We start from the raw sequence: 15434 nt of genomic DNA, 5'->3' as shown, positions 1-15434 counted from the left end.
ATTTCTTTTTTCAAATGTATTTCCATGGCTGCCTGATGTTAATAGATCCCTGTTCTGAAAATAAAAGACGGATAATTAAAATCAGGATTTTGCTTTTGCAACCCTCCGTTCAATGGCCTGTTTCTGCGCTGTAATTATTGGCTAACACTGATTGCAGTTCAGTGCAGCAACATCACTTTGAAATTAATCTGGAAAATAAACATAGAACGATGACGGCCAGGAATGGATGTGGGACGTCTTCACTTTAGCATCTGTCAATGGTACATTAATAACTTTTGAGACACCACATCTACAACGATAGTGCATTCTTCATACATTTTAGGAACAGGAGTAGGCCATTCAGCCCCTCGTGCCTGCTCTGCCATTTGATAAGATCATGGCTGATCTGTGATCTAACTCCATATACCTGCCTTTGGCCCATATCCCTTAATACCTTTGGTTGCCAAAAAGCTATCTATCTCAGATTTAAATTTAGCAATTGAGCTAGTATCAATTGCCATTTGCGGAAGAGTTCCAAACTTCTACCACCCTTTGCGTGTAGAAATGTTTTCTAATCTCGCTCCTGAAAGGTCTGGCTCTAATTTTTAGACTGTGCCCCCTACTCCTAAAATCCCCAACCAGTGGAAATAGTTTCTCTCTATCCACCCTATCTGTTCCCCTTAATATCTTATAAACTTCGATCAGATCACCCCTTAGCCTTCTAAACTCTAGAGAATACAACCCCAATTTGTGTAATCTCTCCTCATAACTTAACGCTTGAAGTCCGGGTATCATTCTAGTAAACCTACGCTGCACTCCCTCCAAGGCCAATATGTCCTTCCGAAGGTGCGGTGCCATGCCCAGAACTGCTCACAGTACTCCAGGTGTGGTCTAACCAGGGTTTTGTATAGCTGCAGCATAACTTCTGCCCCCTTGTACTCCAGTCCTCTAGATATAAAGACCAGCATTCCAATAGCCTTCTTGATTATTTTCTGCACCTGTTCATGACACTTCAATGATCTATGTACCTGAATCCCTAAGTCCCTTTGGACATCCACTGTTTTTAACTTTTTACCATTTAGAAAGTACCCTGTTCTATCCTTTTTTGATCCAAAGTGGATGACCTCACATTTGTCTACATTGAATTCCATTTGCCACAGTTTTGCCCATTCACCTAATCTATCAATATCGCTTTGTAATTTTGTTTTCATCTACACTGCTTACAATGCCACTAATCTTTGTGTCATCGGCAAACTTAGATATGAGACTTTCTATGCCTTCATCTAAGTCGTTAATAAATATTGTGAATAATTGAGGCCCCAAGACAAATCCCTACGGGACTCCACTAGTCACATCCTGCCAATGTGAGTACCTACCCATTATCCCTACTCTCTGTCGCCTTTCGCTCAGCCAATTTCCTAACCAAGTCCGTACTTTTCCCTCGATTCCATAGGCTTCTATCTTAGCTAACAGTCTCTTATGTGGGACCTTATCAAATGCCTTCTGGAAGTCCATATGAATAACATCCATTGACATTCTCCTGTTCACTACTTTAGTCACCTCTTCAAAAAATTCAATCAGGTTTGTCAGGCACGACCTACCCTTCACAAATCCATGCTGGCTCTCTCTGATTAACTGAAAATTCTCGGTGCTCAGTCATCCTATCCTTAATTATAGACTCCAGCAATTTCCCCACAACAGATGTTAGGCTAACTGGTCTATAATTCCCTGGTTTCCCTCTGTCTCCTTTCTTAAATTGCACATGTCACTCCGCTTTTTTCCAATCTAGAGGGACAGTTCCTGAATCTATAGAACTTTGAAAGATTATAGTTAGGGCATCTGCAATGTGCTCACCTACTTCCTTTAAAACCCTGGGATGGAAACCATCTGGTCCTGGGGATTTGTCACTCTTTTAGTGCGATTATTTTCTTCATTACTGTTGCTTTACTTATGTTAATTTTATTGAGTCCCTGTCCCCGATTCAACATTAGTTTTCTTGGGATTTCTGGCACGCTATCTTTTTCTACTGTAGATACCGACGCAAAGTAATTGTTCAACATGTCCGCCATTTCCCCATTGTCAATGAGAATATCCCCACTTTCAGTTTTTAAGGGGCCAACATTGCTCCTGACCACCCTCTTTTTCCTAATATAACCATAAAAGTTCTTTGTTGGTTTTGATATCCCTTGCAAGCTTCTCTCATTTTTGTGCACTTGAGAATACTATGAGCGAGAAGTCTATCTTACATTTTGATAGTAAGCACTACTTGAAATTTAAGCCTTTTGCTAGGTCATTATGTCTTAAATGTCACTGGTGGAAATTTGTACCGATGGGAATGCTGACCATATGGTTGGTGATATTTTTGTTCTTGTTGGAAAAAGTATTCTATAAATCTACTGAGTTAACAATTGATTCCTGGTGAAACTTTGATCGTCTCCTTTCGCTGTTTAATTTTTCTACCCATGTCCACAAGAATCTTTTCAAGCGATCAGTTAAGATATGGAAACAATTATGTGAAGTATCATTTTGTGTTTTTTTTTAACTTTTAAAAAAAATTTTTGTTTCTTTAATCAGAAACTAGATGAAGGGCACTGCAGTAAAGTGGCTGCACACTATAACAAGCTCCAGGAAAGTGGACTGGCAGTCCGGAGTCAGAGTCGTATCTTTTACATGCGCAACTTCAACAACTGGATCAAGAGTGTCCTTATTGGTATGTTTGATATCTCTGATTTATAGGAACAGGAGTAGGCCATGTAGCTCCTCGAGCCCGTTCTGCCATTCAATGAGATCATGGCTGCTCTGTGACCTGACTACATATACCCGCCTTAGCCCCATATACCCAAATTCCTGGGATGAGAGGGTTGTCCTATGAGGAGAGGTTGAGTAGAATGGGCCTATACTCTGGAGTTTAGAAGAATGAGAGGTGATTTCATTGAAACATATAGGATTCTGAGGGGGCTTGAAAGGGTGGATGCTGAGAAGTTGTTTTCCCTGGCTGGAGAGTATAGGATAAGGGGTTGGCCATTTAAGACTGAGATGAGGAGGAATTGCTTCATTCAGAGGGTTGTGAATCTTTGGAATTCTCTAACCCTGAGGGCTGTGGATGCTGAGTCATTGAGTGTATTCAAGGCTGAGAGAGAGAGATTTTTGGACACTAGCGGAATCATGGGATATGGGGATCGGGCGGGAAAGTGGAGTTGAGGTTGAAGATCGGCCATGATCTGATTGACTGGCGGGGCAGGCTCGAGGGGCCATATGGCCTACTCCTGCTCCTAATTCTTATGTTATGTTTTTATCCCTTAATATAAATCTATCAATCTCAGATTTAAAATTAACAATTGAGCTAGCATCAGCTGCCGTTTGCGGAAGAGTGTTCCAAACTTCTGCCACCCTTTTGCGTATAGAAGTGTTTCCTAACTTCACTCCTGAAAGTCTTGGCTCTAATTTTTAGGCTATGTCCCCTAGTCCTAGACTCCCCAACCAGCGGAAATAGTTTCTCTCTATCTAACCTACCAGTTCCCCTTAATGTTGCATTTCTACCTCAAGGTTAAAAATAAGAAAGAACTTTCATTTATACAGCACTTTTCATGACCTCGGGACATTCATAAGCGCTTTACAACCAGTGAAATACTTTTTGAAATGTAGTCACTGTTGTGATGCAGGAAATGTGACAGCCAATTTGTGCACAGCAAGGTCCCACAAACAGCAGTGAGATAATGACCAGATAATCTCTTTTTTTCTTAGTTATGTTGGTTGAGGGATAAATTTTGACCAGTACACCGAGGAGAACTAGCCTGCTCTTCGAAATAGTGCCATGGGATCTTTTATGTCCACCACAGGATTTGAAATTCCTGTTGATGTGTAAATAATCTGCAGGGCGCTTAAAAAAGCATAGGCTGAGAATGTTGGAATAGACTGCCAAATCTGCGATTCAGAAGAATGCGTTCAAATGATGGGCAATCGTACTTGTATTTTTACATGCAATAATGGAAACCCTAAAATTGGCCAGGTTATTTATATTCAAATTGACATGTGTACCTCAGTGATTACCAGGCAGAGTTCAGAAGACACCCTAAATCATGAATAAAGCTCAACCAGTTGATTCCTGTCACCTGAATGCAGAAATTACATAAAATGTACAGCACAAAAACAGGCCATTTGATCTAACTGGTCTATGCCGGTGTTCATGCTCCACACGAGCCTCCTCCCACCCCTCTTCATGTAACCTTATCAGCATAACCTTCTATTCTTTCCTCCCTCGTGTACTTATCTAGCTTCCCCTTAAATCCATCTACGCTATTTGCCTCAACTGATAGTGATTTCCAAGCAATTACGTGTATCCATCATATATTTCTTCCCCAATCGTGCACTGTGGAAATAAGGACGATTTTGTTCCTCGGGTATGGGGGTAGTATTGGAAGGGAATTTATTGTTTCACTGAAGATTTAATGATTGCAGTATAATTGCTGCAAGTTTGAGTGGTCTGTATTAATCTAAAATAGTCAGGCTATACAATTATATGTGTAAAATTCATTGTCATATTACACAATATAAAGACTGCAAATTTTAGAAATCTGAAATTAATATGTGCAATAGGAAGGAGAGTATCTGAAAGAGAAGGAGGTTTATAACTTGGATGTGACGATTCCTCAGAACTAGATTCCAAGTTGTAGATCAAATGTAAACCTGACTTCCTGCTGAGCATGCCCAGCATTTTCTGCTACAATTTCACAGCCTATTACAGGCCACTTCGGTCTGCAGGTAAAAACTTGGTTAATAAAATGCAGGCAATGTAATTCAAGGAATTTTGAAGTAAATTGCAAACATCTTGCTTTTTATTGCAGGAGAGTATCTCGAAAAGGTGAAGCAGAAGAATAGGCATGCCATCTCTGTCTTGGACCTAGGATGTGGGAAAGGTGGTGATTTGCTGAAGTGGAAAAGAGGACAAATTAACAAGCTGGTTTGTGTTGGTAAGTAATTATGGGGGAGAGGCAAGAGAACATAGGAATTGGCCATTCAGCCCCTCAAGCCTGTTCCACCATTCAATGAGATCGTGGCTGATCTCTATCCTAACTCCATTTATCCGCCTTGGCTCCATATCCCTTAATACCCCTGAGGGGCAAGAACTCTACTTGCCAAAAAAAACAGCCATGGACAACTAAAGAGGTAAGGGACAGTATAAGACATAAGGAAAGGGCACAGATCCTGGCGAATGGGAAAGATAAAAAGAGCAACAAAGGGTCACAAAACAGATAGTAAGGGCTACAAAAAGAGAGTATGAAAAGAAACTCGCAAGGGATATCAAAACCAATACGAAGAACTTTTATAGTTATATTAGGAAAAAGAGGGTGGTCAGGAGCAGTGTTGGCCCCTTAAAAACTGAAAGTGGGGATATTGTCATTGACAATGGGGAAATGGCGGACATGTTGAACAATTACTTTGCGTCAGTATTTACAGTCGAAAAAGAGGATAGCATGCTAGAAATCCCCAAAAAACTTATCTTGAATCGGGGACAGGGACTCGATAAAATTAACATAAGTAAAGCAACAGTAATGAAGAAAATAATAGCACTAAAGAGTGACAAATCCCCAGGACCAGATGATTTCCATCCCAGGGTTTTAAAGGAAGTGGGTGAGCACATTGCGGATGCTCGAACTATAATCTTTCAAAGTTCTATAGATTCAGGAACTGTCCCTCTAGGTTGGAAAATTGCACATGTCACTCTGCTTTTTAAGAAAGGAGAGAGATGGAAACCGGGGAATTATAGACCAGTTAGCCTAACATCTGTTGTGGGGAAATTGCTGGAGTCTATAATTACGGATTGGGTGACTGAACACCTCGAGAATTTTCAGTTAATCAGAGAGCCAGCATGGATTTGTGAAAGGTAGGTCGTGCCTGACAAACCTGATTGAATTTTTTGAAGAGGTGACTAAAGTAGTGGACAGGGGAATGTCAATGGATGTTATTTCTATGGACTTCCAGAAGGCATTTGATAAGATCCCACATAAGAGACTGTTAAGCTAAGATAGAAGCCCATGGAATCGAGGGAAAAGTACGGACTTGGTTAGGAAGTTGGCTGAGCGAAAGGTGACAGAGAGTAGGGATAATGGGAAGGTACTCACATTGGCAGGATGTGACTAGTGGAGTCCCGCAGGGATCTGTCTTGGGGCCTCAATTATTCACAATATTTATTAACGACTTAGATGAAGGCATAGAAAGTCTCATATCTAAGTTTGCTGATGACACAAAGATTGGTGGCATTGTAAGCAGTGTGGATGAAAACATAAAATTACAAAGCGATATTGATAGATTAGGTGAATGGGCAAAACTGTGGCAAATGGAATTCAATGTAGACAAATGTGAGGTCATCCACTTTGGATCAAAAAAGGATAGAACAGGGTACTTTCTAAATGGTAAAAAGTTTAAAAACAGTGGATGTCCAAAGGGACTTAGGGGTTCAGGTACATAGATCATTGAAGTGTCATGAACAGGTGCAGAAAATAATCAAGAAGGCAAATGGAATGTTGGCCTTTATATCCAGAGGACTAGAGTACAAGGGGGCAGAAGTTATGCTGCAGCTATACAAAACCCTGGTTAGACCGCACCTGGAGTACTGTGAGCAGTTCTGGGCATGGCACCGCACCTTCGGAAGGACATATTGGCCTTGGAGGGAGTGCGGCGTAGGTTTACTAGAATGATACCCGGACTTCAAGGGTTAAGTTACGAGGAGAGATTACACAAATTGGGGTTGTATTCTCTAGAGTTTAGAAGGTTAAGGGGTGATCTGATCGAAGTTTATAAGATATTAAGGGGAACAGATAGGGTGGATAGAGAGAAACTATTTCCACTGGTTGGGGATTTTAGGAGTAGGGGGCACAGTCTAAAAATTAGAGCCAGACCTTTCAGGAGCGAGATTAGAAAATATTTCTACACACAAAGGGTGGTAGAAGTTTGGAACTCTCTTCTGCAAACGGCAATTGATACTAGCTCAATTGCTAAATTTAAATCTGAGATAGATAGCTTTTTGGCAACCAAAGGTATTAAGGGATATGGGCCAAAGGCAGGTATATGGAGTTAGATCACAGATCAGCCATGATCTTATCAAATGGCGGAGCAGGCACGAGGGGCTGAATGGCCTACTCCCTGTTTCTATGTTCCTTGGCTAGCAAAAATCCATCACATCTACTGCTTTTTGTGGGAGTTCCACACTTCTACCACCCATTGCATGAAGAAGAAGAAACTTACTCAGTTTTGGAAATTGGTCCGGAACCGAGCAGTTTGCAAAGTATTTGGATCGTGTGCTTTCCTTTTATCTTTGAGTTGGAGCATGAATTGATGTTAAAGATTTTTAATAAATTTAATTAAAATATTACTTAGTTTGAAGACTTGAATAATGTGGAAATTCTATCTCTGGTAATTTAAATTTACCATTGTTAATCCTTTTTTAAAAAAAAAAAATTGTTGTAAAGACCTAAAATTATTTTTTTTGCTATTTGTGATAAGCCAAGTCATCAATATTTATCAGCTTTAAATGACTTCCATTGGAGTCAAATTAGCATACAGTTCCATTTATTTGATTACTGAATAATGACTTTCCACTTTCATTCATTTCCCTCGTAATTTTTTTTTAGCCCCTTCAATTCTGACCACTCCATTCAATACATTTCTTCTTCCATTCATTAACCTCTTGGTGAAGTGAAGCTTGCTTTATCTTTCTGAACCTCGAGGTATCTATTTTAGCATTTAAATTGTTAAATAAGATTTTCAGAGAGTCTTGCAAAGGAGGCATCCTTTTTGTGTTCAATATTGCCTCAATATTTTGTGTTTGGTCTTTCTTATCCTAAATTAAGTTTATGGTTTGTCCATTGCCATTTCAGTCTGGATGGGGCATTGGTCTATTGTCCCAGAGAGATGCTGTCTCTGGCACGGAATTTACTAAGGGATTTGGAGGTGTCATATGATAATGAAGTACAAAATTCATTAAAAATTGTATCCTTATGCTCAATTCATGAGGGTGATAATCGTTTAAATTCTTTTTCACCATTCCCCCTCCAACAGATATTGCTGATGTTTCTGTGGAGCAGTGCATTCAGCGATATGATGACATGAGAAGCAGATGTTCTTCTAATGAACGTCTTTTTGCTGCAGAGTTCGTAACAGCAGACGGCACCAAGGTAAAATGCTTAAAGTTTAGAAATATCTCTTGAGGTGTTTCAGTTCTATAATCAGCCATAAAACATTTTTACATCTAATGGAAATCTTAATAAATGTAGATGTTTCAAAACACTTCAGTGTAATGTTGCTACAAAAATTGTCCTCTTTATTTCACAGTAATGACTCAATAATGTTCATTATATCTAGAAGAATCAAAAGTTTAGTTTAGATAATCCTTTTGTTTTTCTTAATCAGGTTACTGCTGACCCATAACTCTTCTTGTTTTTTTGTACTTTTATACTTTTCCAATTTATATAGTCTGCATCTGATTCACACTTGCTTTTAGTGCTTCATCTAATAACTTGAATTAAGCTAAATTTGGAATTCAGTCCTTTAAAAATTGGATTAGCAGATGATTTGTATTAAAACAACTTTGAATTAAAATGAGAATTTGGATCATGTGCTGTTTTATAGTGACAGGAGAAAGATGCAAGGCAGAGCAGGCAGGGCAATGGGAGTAGTTTTGGATTCCTCTTGCAAAGAGCTGGTGTAAACACGATGAGCTGAATGGCAAGCTCCTGTGCTATAAAGCTCTGTCTCCTATGGTTCCAAAAGATCTCTGCAGTACTGAAGTTTGTCAGAATCTCAATTTTACTTTATACAAATTTACTTAGCTGACAGTCATTAACTCAAATGTGAATAATCTGTGTTTTTGAACACATTTAGCTTTCACCTAAGGATGTTAAGTTACAGCATCACCTTCCTCACCTAGAGATTGAGGGAGACTACATCTGGGTGGGGAGGATGAGCTAGCTCACCAGGCTGAAACACTGAATTAATCACCAGTTTAGATGTATGTTTAATGTAAATGCTTTTGCTGTACTTTTTATTTTAGGAGTTACTGACTAAGAAATACAAGGATCCTGACGTTATCTTTGATATCTGCAGCTGTCAGTTTGTCTACCACTATTCCTTTGAGACGTTGGAACAGGCAGACACCATGCTGAAGAATGCCTGTGATAGCTTGCGCCCTGGAGGGTACTTCATTGGCACTACACCAAATGCTTTTGAACTTGTGTGAGTCTGAATTTATCTTGGTGTAAACCATTTTGTCCTTGCCAAATATTGTAACATGTGTGTGGGAGGACAGTGATGGCAAAAAGAATTAATGATGAAGCCCTACATTAGACCCAAACTTCCAGAAATGCATTCAATTGTGTGTCTAACCTATTTATGCAACATGCATCAATGGCCTTCCCTGGTAACTTATTCCACAGCTGTACCTTTTTGGGTGAAGAAGTTACGCCTTGCTTCCCCTTGTGTCTGTTGGTATTTCAATATTTCACTGTGGTGAACAATTTTTTTTTGAATAGTTTCCTTAACAACTGTAAAAACTTCAATTATACCACCTCGAAGTTACTTCTTTTCCAAAGACAACAAGCTCAACTACCTTGCCCTTTCCTATCATGGAATCTTTTGTTGCACACCTCTGTACCCTCCTCCTGTCATAATATCTTTCCATAGATTAGGTGATCTGAACACTCCAGGTGGAGTGTGACCAGTTTCTTGTACAATAATAATGCAATGTCTTTTAACTTGTACTTGATTCCTCTGCTAATATAACGCTCAGTACCTTGTTTGTCTTCTACGCTGCAGCCAAGCACTGTTCTGATGGGTTGATTGATTTACCAACTGTAATCCTCGGATACCTTCCTGATTCTACGTACTGAATTCGCCCTTTTGATTCCTAGTTCCCATATTAGAGGCTGGGTATTCTGCGGCGAGTGGCTCACCTGACTGCTCAAAGCCTCTCCATCACCTACTGGTGTGTGATGGAACACACTCCACTTGCCTGGATGCATGCAGCTGCAGCAGCACTCCAGGATCTCGCAACATCCAGAATAAAGCAGTCAGCTTGATTGGCACCTTACGCATCCACTCCCTTCACCAGCATACCTTAGCTGCAGTGTGTACTGTCTACAGGATGCACTGCAGCAACTTGCCAAAGTTTCTTCAGCACCTCCCAAACCAGTGACCTCCACCACCTAGAAGGACTGGGGCAGCAGGTGCATGGGAGCACCATCACCTCTAAGTTCCCCTCCAAGTCGCACACCATCCTGACTCGGACATATTATTGTTCCTTCATCGTTGGTTGGTCAAAATCCTGAAATTCCCTACTTAACAGCATTGTGGGAGCACCTTCACTGCCGTTCAAGAAGAAGGTCGACCACCATTTTCTCAAGGTCAACTAGGGAATGGGCAATGAATGCCAGCCTTGCCAGTGATGTCCACATCCTGTGAATGAATTATAAAAATGTGTATTTTACACATTTAATTGCATCTGCCACCTATTTGCTAAGTTACTTGCAAAATCTTAATCTTGCTGAATTTGGCTTATCGTTATTGGCCTTCCTTCCTATTTATGTATCTGCAAATTTTGAGATCTTGCTTATGATACCCCTTCCAAGTTGGTGCTGTATTTTTAAAAGTAGCTGTGGTCCCAAGACTGACCCCAATGGAGCCTACTTGTAACTGTTGCCAGCCTGAAAAGTTCCCATTTATGTTCTACCTCCGTATTCCTAAGAACGTAAAAAATAGAAGCAGGAATAGGCCGTATGGCCCCTTGAGCCTGCTCCACCATTCAATAAGATCATGGCTGATCTTTGACCTCAACTCCACTTTCTCACTCGATCCCCATATCCCTTGATTCCCCTAGAGTCTCAAAATCTATCTATCTCAGCCTTGAATATATTCAATGACTCAGCATCCACAGTCCTGTGGGTCGAGAATTCCAAAGATTCACAACCCTCTGTGTGAAGAAATTCCTCCTCATCTCAGTCTTGAATGGCTGACCCCTTATCCTGCGACTATGCCCCATAGTTCTAGACTCTCCAGCCAGGAGAAACAATCTCTTGGCATCTACCCTGTCAAGCCCCCTCAGAATCTTATGTTTCAATTAGATTACCTCTCATTCTTCTAAACTCGAGAGTATCGGCCCATTCTACTCAACCTCTCTTCATAGGACAACCCTCTCATCCCAGGAATTAATCTAATGAACTTTCATTGCTCTGCTTCCAAGGCAAGTATACCTTTCCTTAAATAAGGAGACCAAAACTGTACGCAGTACTCCTGGTGAGGTCTCACTGAAGCCCTGTACAATGGTAGTAAGACTTCCTTACTCTTGTACTCCAACCCCCTTGCAATAAAGGCCACCATGCCATTTGCTTTCCTAATTGCCTACTGTACCTGCATACTCACTTTGTGTTTCGTGTACAAGGACACCCAAATTTCTCTCAACACGAACATTTAATAGTTTCTCACCATTTAAAAAATATTCTGCTTTTCTATTCTTCCTAATAATCTCATTTCCCCACATTATACTCTTCTTGCCCACTCACTTAACCTGTCTATATCCCGTTGCAGACTCTTTGTTCCTCCTCACAGCTTACTTTCCCACCTACCTTTTGTATTGTCAGCAAACTTGGATACATTACATTCGGTCCCTTCATCTGAGCCATTAATATAGATTGTAAATAGCTGGGGCCCAAGCACCGATCCTTGCGGCACTCCGCTAGTTACAGCCTGCTTATTTGAAAATGACCATTTTATCCCTACTCTCTGTTTTCTGTCCTTTAACCAATCCTCTATCCATTCTACTATATTACCCCCAACCCCATGAGCCCTTACCTTGTGTAGCTATCTTTTTGTGGCATCTTCTCCAAATATACTACATCCACTGGTTCCCCTTCGTCTACCCTGCTAGAAACATCCTCAGAAAACTCTAATAGGCTTGTTAAACACTTTCGTTTTTCATAAAACCATGTTGACTCTGCCTAATCACATTATGATTTTCTAAGTGCCCTGTTACATCTTCCTTAATAATGGATTCCAGCATGTTCCCGACAACCGATGTCAGGCCAACTGGTCTGTAGTTCCCTGTTTTCTCTCCCTCCCTCCCTTCTTGAATAGTGGGGTAACATTTACTACCTTACAGTCCACTGGGACCGTTCCAGAATCTAGACAATTTTGGAAGATCGTAACCAATGTATCCACAATCTCTGCAGCCACCTCTTTTAGAACCCTCGGATGTAGGCCATCAGATCCAGGGGATTTGTCGGCCATTAGTTTGTCTAGTACTTTTTCTCTAGTGATATTAATTGTTTTACATTCCTCACTCATTTACCCTTTGGTTCCCCACTCTTTTTGGTATGCTTTTTGTGTCTTCTACTGTGAAGACAGATACAAAATAGTTGTTTAACTCATCTGCCATTTCCTGATTTCCCCATTATAATTTCTCCTGTCTCTGTCTCTAAGGGACCAATGTTTACTTTTGCTACTCTCTCACTTCCTTTTTACATACTTGTAGAAGCTCTTAGTCTGTTTTTATATTTCTTGCTGGTTTACTTTCATATTCAATTTTCTCCCTTAATCAATTTTTTGGTTGTCCTTTGTTGGTTTCTAAAACTCTCCCAATTTCCAAGCTTATTACTCTTCTTGGCAACATTATAGGCCTCTTTCAATCTAATATTCTTCTTAACTTCTTTAGTTAGCCACGGGTGGATCACTTTTCCCGTGGAGTTTTTATTTCTCAATGAAATGTATATTTGTTGAGAATATTGAAATATTTCTTTAAATGGTTGCCATTGCTTTTCAACTGTCAAACCCTTTAATTTAATTTCCCAATCTACCTCTGACAAATCGCGCCTCATACCAATGTAATTGGCTTTATTTAAGTTTAAGACTCTAGTTTCTGACTTTACATTACTTTCAAACTCAATGTGAAATTCATTATATTATGATCACTCTTCCCCAGAGGTTATTTTACTGTTGAGGTTACTAATTAACCCTGTCTCATTACATAATACAGGATCTAAAATAGCCTGTTCTCTGGTTGGTTCTATGACGTATTGCTCTAGGACACCATCTCGAATACATTCCATGAACTCATCTTCCAAACTACCTTTGCCAATTTCATTTGCCCCATCTATATGCAGATTAAAATCCCCCATGATGTCTGCATTTCCTTTGTTACAAGCTCCCATTATTTCATGATAATACTCTCTCTGATGGTATTGCTACTATAAACTACTCCCACCAGTGTTTTCTGCCCCTTGTTTTTTCTAATTTCCACCCATACTGATTCTACTTCCTGATCTTCCGGGCCAAGATCCTTTCTATTATTACCTTCTGAGATTCTGCTTATTAATGTCATCCTTCATTATTAGGATAACCCCTCCTTTTCCATTCTCCTTGTCTTTTCTAAGTGTCATGTACCCTGGAATATTTAGTTCCCAACATTGGTCATTTTGCAACCATGTCTCTGTAATGGCTATTAGGTCAAACCCATTTATCTCTATTTGTGCAATTAATTCATCTGTCTTGTTACGAATGCTGTGTGCATTCAGATAAAGAGCCTTTCATTTTGACTTTTTTTTACCATTTTTTCCTCCTTTGACTTTACTTGTTGCACTATTATAGATAAACTCTGTCTCTTCCTGCCACTCTCTGCTTATCTTTACCCAAGTCACTGCACTGTTCTATTGTCTTAACTTTTCTCCTTAGATTTCTAAATTTCCCCCTTTTTATTTTAAAGCCCTATCTACAGCCCTAGTTATTTGATTCGCCAGGACGCTGGTCCCAGCCAGGTTTAAGTGGAGCCCATCCCGCGGAACAGCTCCCTCTTTCCCCAGTACTGGTGTCAGTGCCCCATGAATCAAAACCCTTTCCTCCCACACCACTCTTTGAGCCATGCATTTAACTCTCTGATCTTTTTGAACCTATGCCAATTTGCACATCGCTCAGGTAGTAATCCAGAGATTATTACCTTTTGAGGTTCTGCTTATTAATTTAGACCCTAGCTCCTCAAACTGTCTCAGCAGAGCCTCGTTCTTAGTTCTACCTATGTCGTTGGTTTCTACGTGCACCTTAAGTCAGTTTTATGCCAAGCACCACATTTTATCTCTTAATCCTGAATTCCCTACCTTGCCCATTAATTGCTGACATGGAATCTTGTTGTTAGCTTTGAGTGGATAGGAACTGAATTGTCCTGTTCATCATGTTGGTGATGTTATCATGAATAACACAGCACAGAAGGAGGCCATTTGGTCCATCGTGAGTGTGCTGGCTCCTTGAAAAAGCTATACAATTAGACCCACCCCCGCCCTTTCCCCACAGTCCTGCTAATTTTTCCCCATCAAGTATTTATCCAATTCCTTTTTGAAAGTTATTATTGAATCTGCTTCTATCCCCCTTTCGGGCAATGCATTCTAGATCATAACAACTCGCAGTGTTTTTAAAGAAAAAAAATTCTCCTTTTTCTGCCTCATTTATAAAAATGATTCTCCAGCAACTTAGACACGAGCACCCTTTCCTTACACATCATACTTTTCCAACTGCTTTCCCATTTGATTGCTCAAAATTCCCTCCGGCAACAGCTGTTTCTAGTTTCCAACTATGATTCTTGATCCTTGGAGTTATGTTAGCTACTTACCAATCCTGAATTTAGCAAATTTAACATTTCAGTCAAAGCGTTATTGCATCAGTCCCAATCTCCTTTTAAGATGCAAGTTGTGTAGACCAGGTACGTTGTCCAGTTTAAGAGGATCTGGCCATTTTATAATCATTATTCGCATGCTGTTTTTTAAATGACAGTTTGTGGTCATGCATCAGCATTACATCATTTTCTTTTTTTCCTCTTAGAAAACGCCTGGAAGCATCAGAAAACAACTTCTTCGGGAACGACTTGTACAGCGTAACTTTTCAAAAGAAGGGTGAATACCCACTGTTTGGCTGCCAGTATGACTTTAACTTGGAAGGAGTAGTTAATGTCCCAGAATTCCTTGTTTATTTCCCACTGTTTGAAGAGTAAGTTCTCTGATTAGATTGTAATGTTAATAAAGCAATTCCAATTCAAAATTAGTAACCCTAGCCTACCAATGTTAGCTCACTGGATTTAATGCTTTGGAAATTTAGATACAAATAGTTCAAGGAGGTATAGGTACCACAATACCATAGAACCATAGAAAAGATACAGCACAAAAGAGGACCATTTAGACCATCGTGTCCGCGCCGGCTCGAAGAACAACCTGGTGCCCAAAAATACCCTAAAATTAATATCTCCAAAAAATTAAGTAGAAGCTTTAGGCATTTATATTGTCTTAATTGGTAGAATTTGATCTTAAGCTAGCTGATGTTTCACCCATAGTGTTTTAATTATAATTTTTTTTATTATGTGAGCCATATCAGTAAAACATTTCATTTGAAAGTGGACAATCACAAATAGTAAGCTTTAATCCTTAGAC

At 39.9% G+C, this 15434-nt stretch overlaps 1 protein-coding gene across 1 annotated transcript in view; it reads left to right on the top strand.

Moving 5' to 3' along the window:
* The window catches only part of rnmt (RNA (guanine-7-) methyltransferase), a 32082-nt gene that overhangs the window by 4254 nt on the left and 12394 nt on the right, over nt 1–15434 (top strand). The window contains exons 2-6 of the mRNA XM_067978142.1: nt 2554–2689; nt 4824–4949; nt 8038–8153; nt 9029–9210; nt 14833–14997. Coding sequence (XP_067834243.1) covers nt 2554–2689; nt 4824–4949; nt 8038–8153; nt 9029–9210; nt 14833–14997 — 725 coding nt within the window. The remainder of the gene's footprint in view (nt 1–2553; nt 2690–4823; nt 4950–8037; nt 8154–9028; nt 9211–14832; nt 14998–15434) is intronic.

This window comes from Heptranchias perlo, chromosome 3, assembly GCF_035084215.1.
Source record: "Heptranchias perlo isolate sHepPer1 chromosome 3, sHepPer1.hap1, whole genome shotgun sequence".
NCBI lineage: Eukaryota > Metazoa > Chordata > Chondrichthyes > Hexanchiformes > Hexanchidae > Heptranchias > Heptranchias perlo.
The sequence above is the reverse complement of the archived record's forward strand: the minus strand, read 5'-3'. Positions and strand labels throughout refer to the sequence as shown.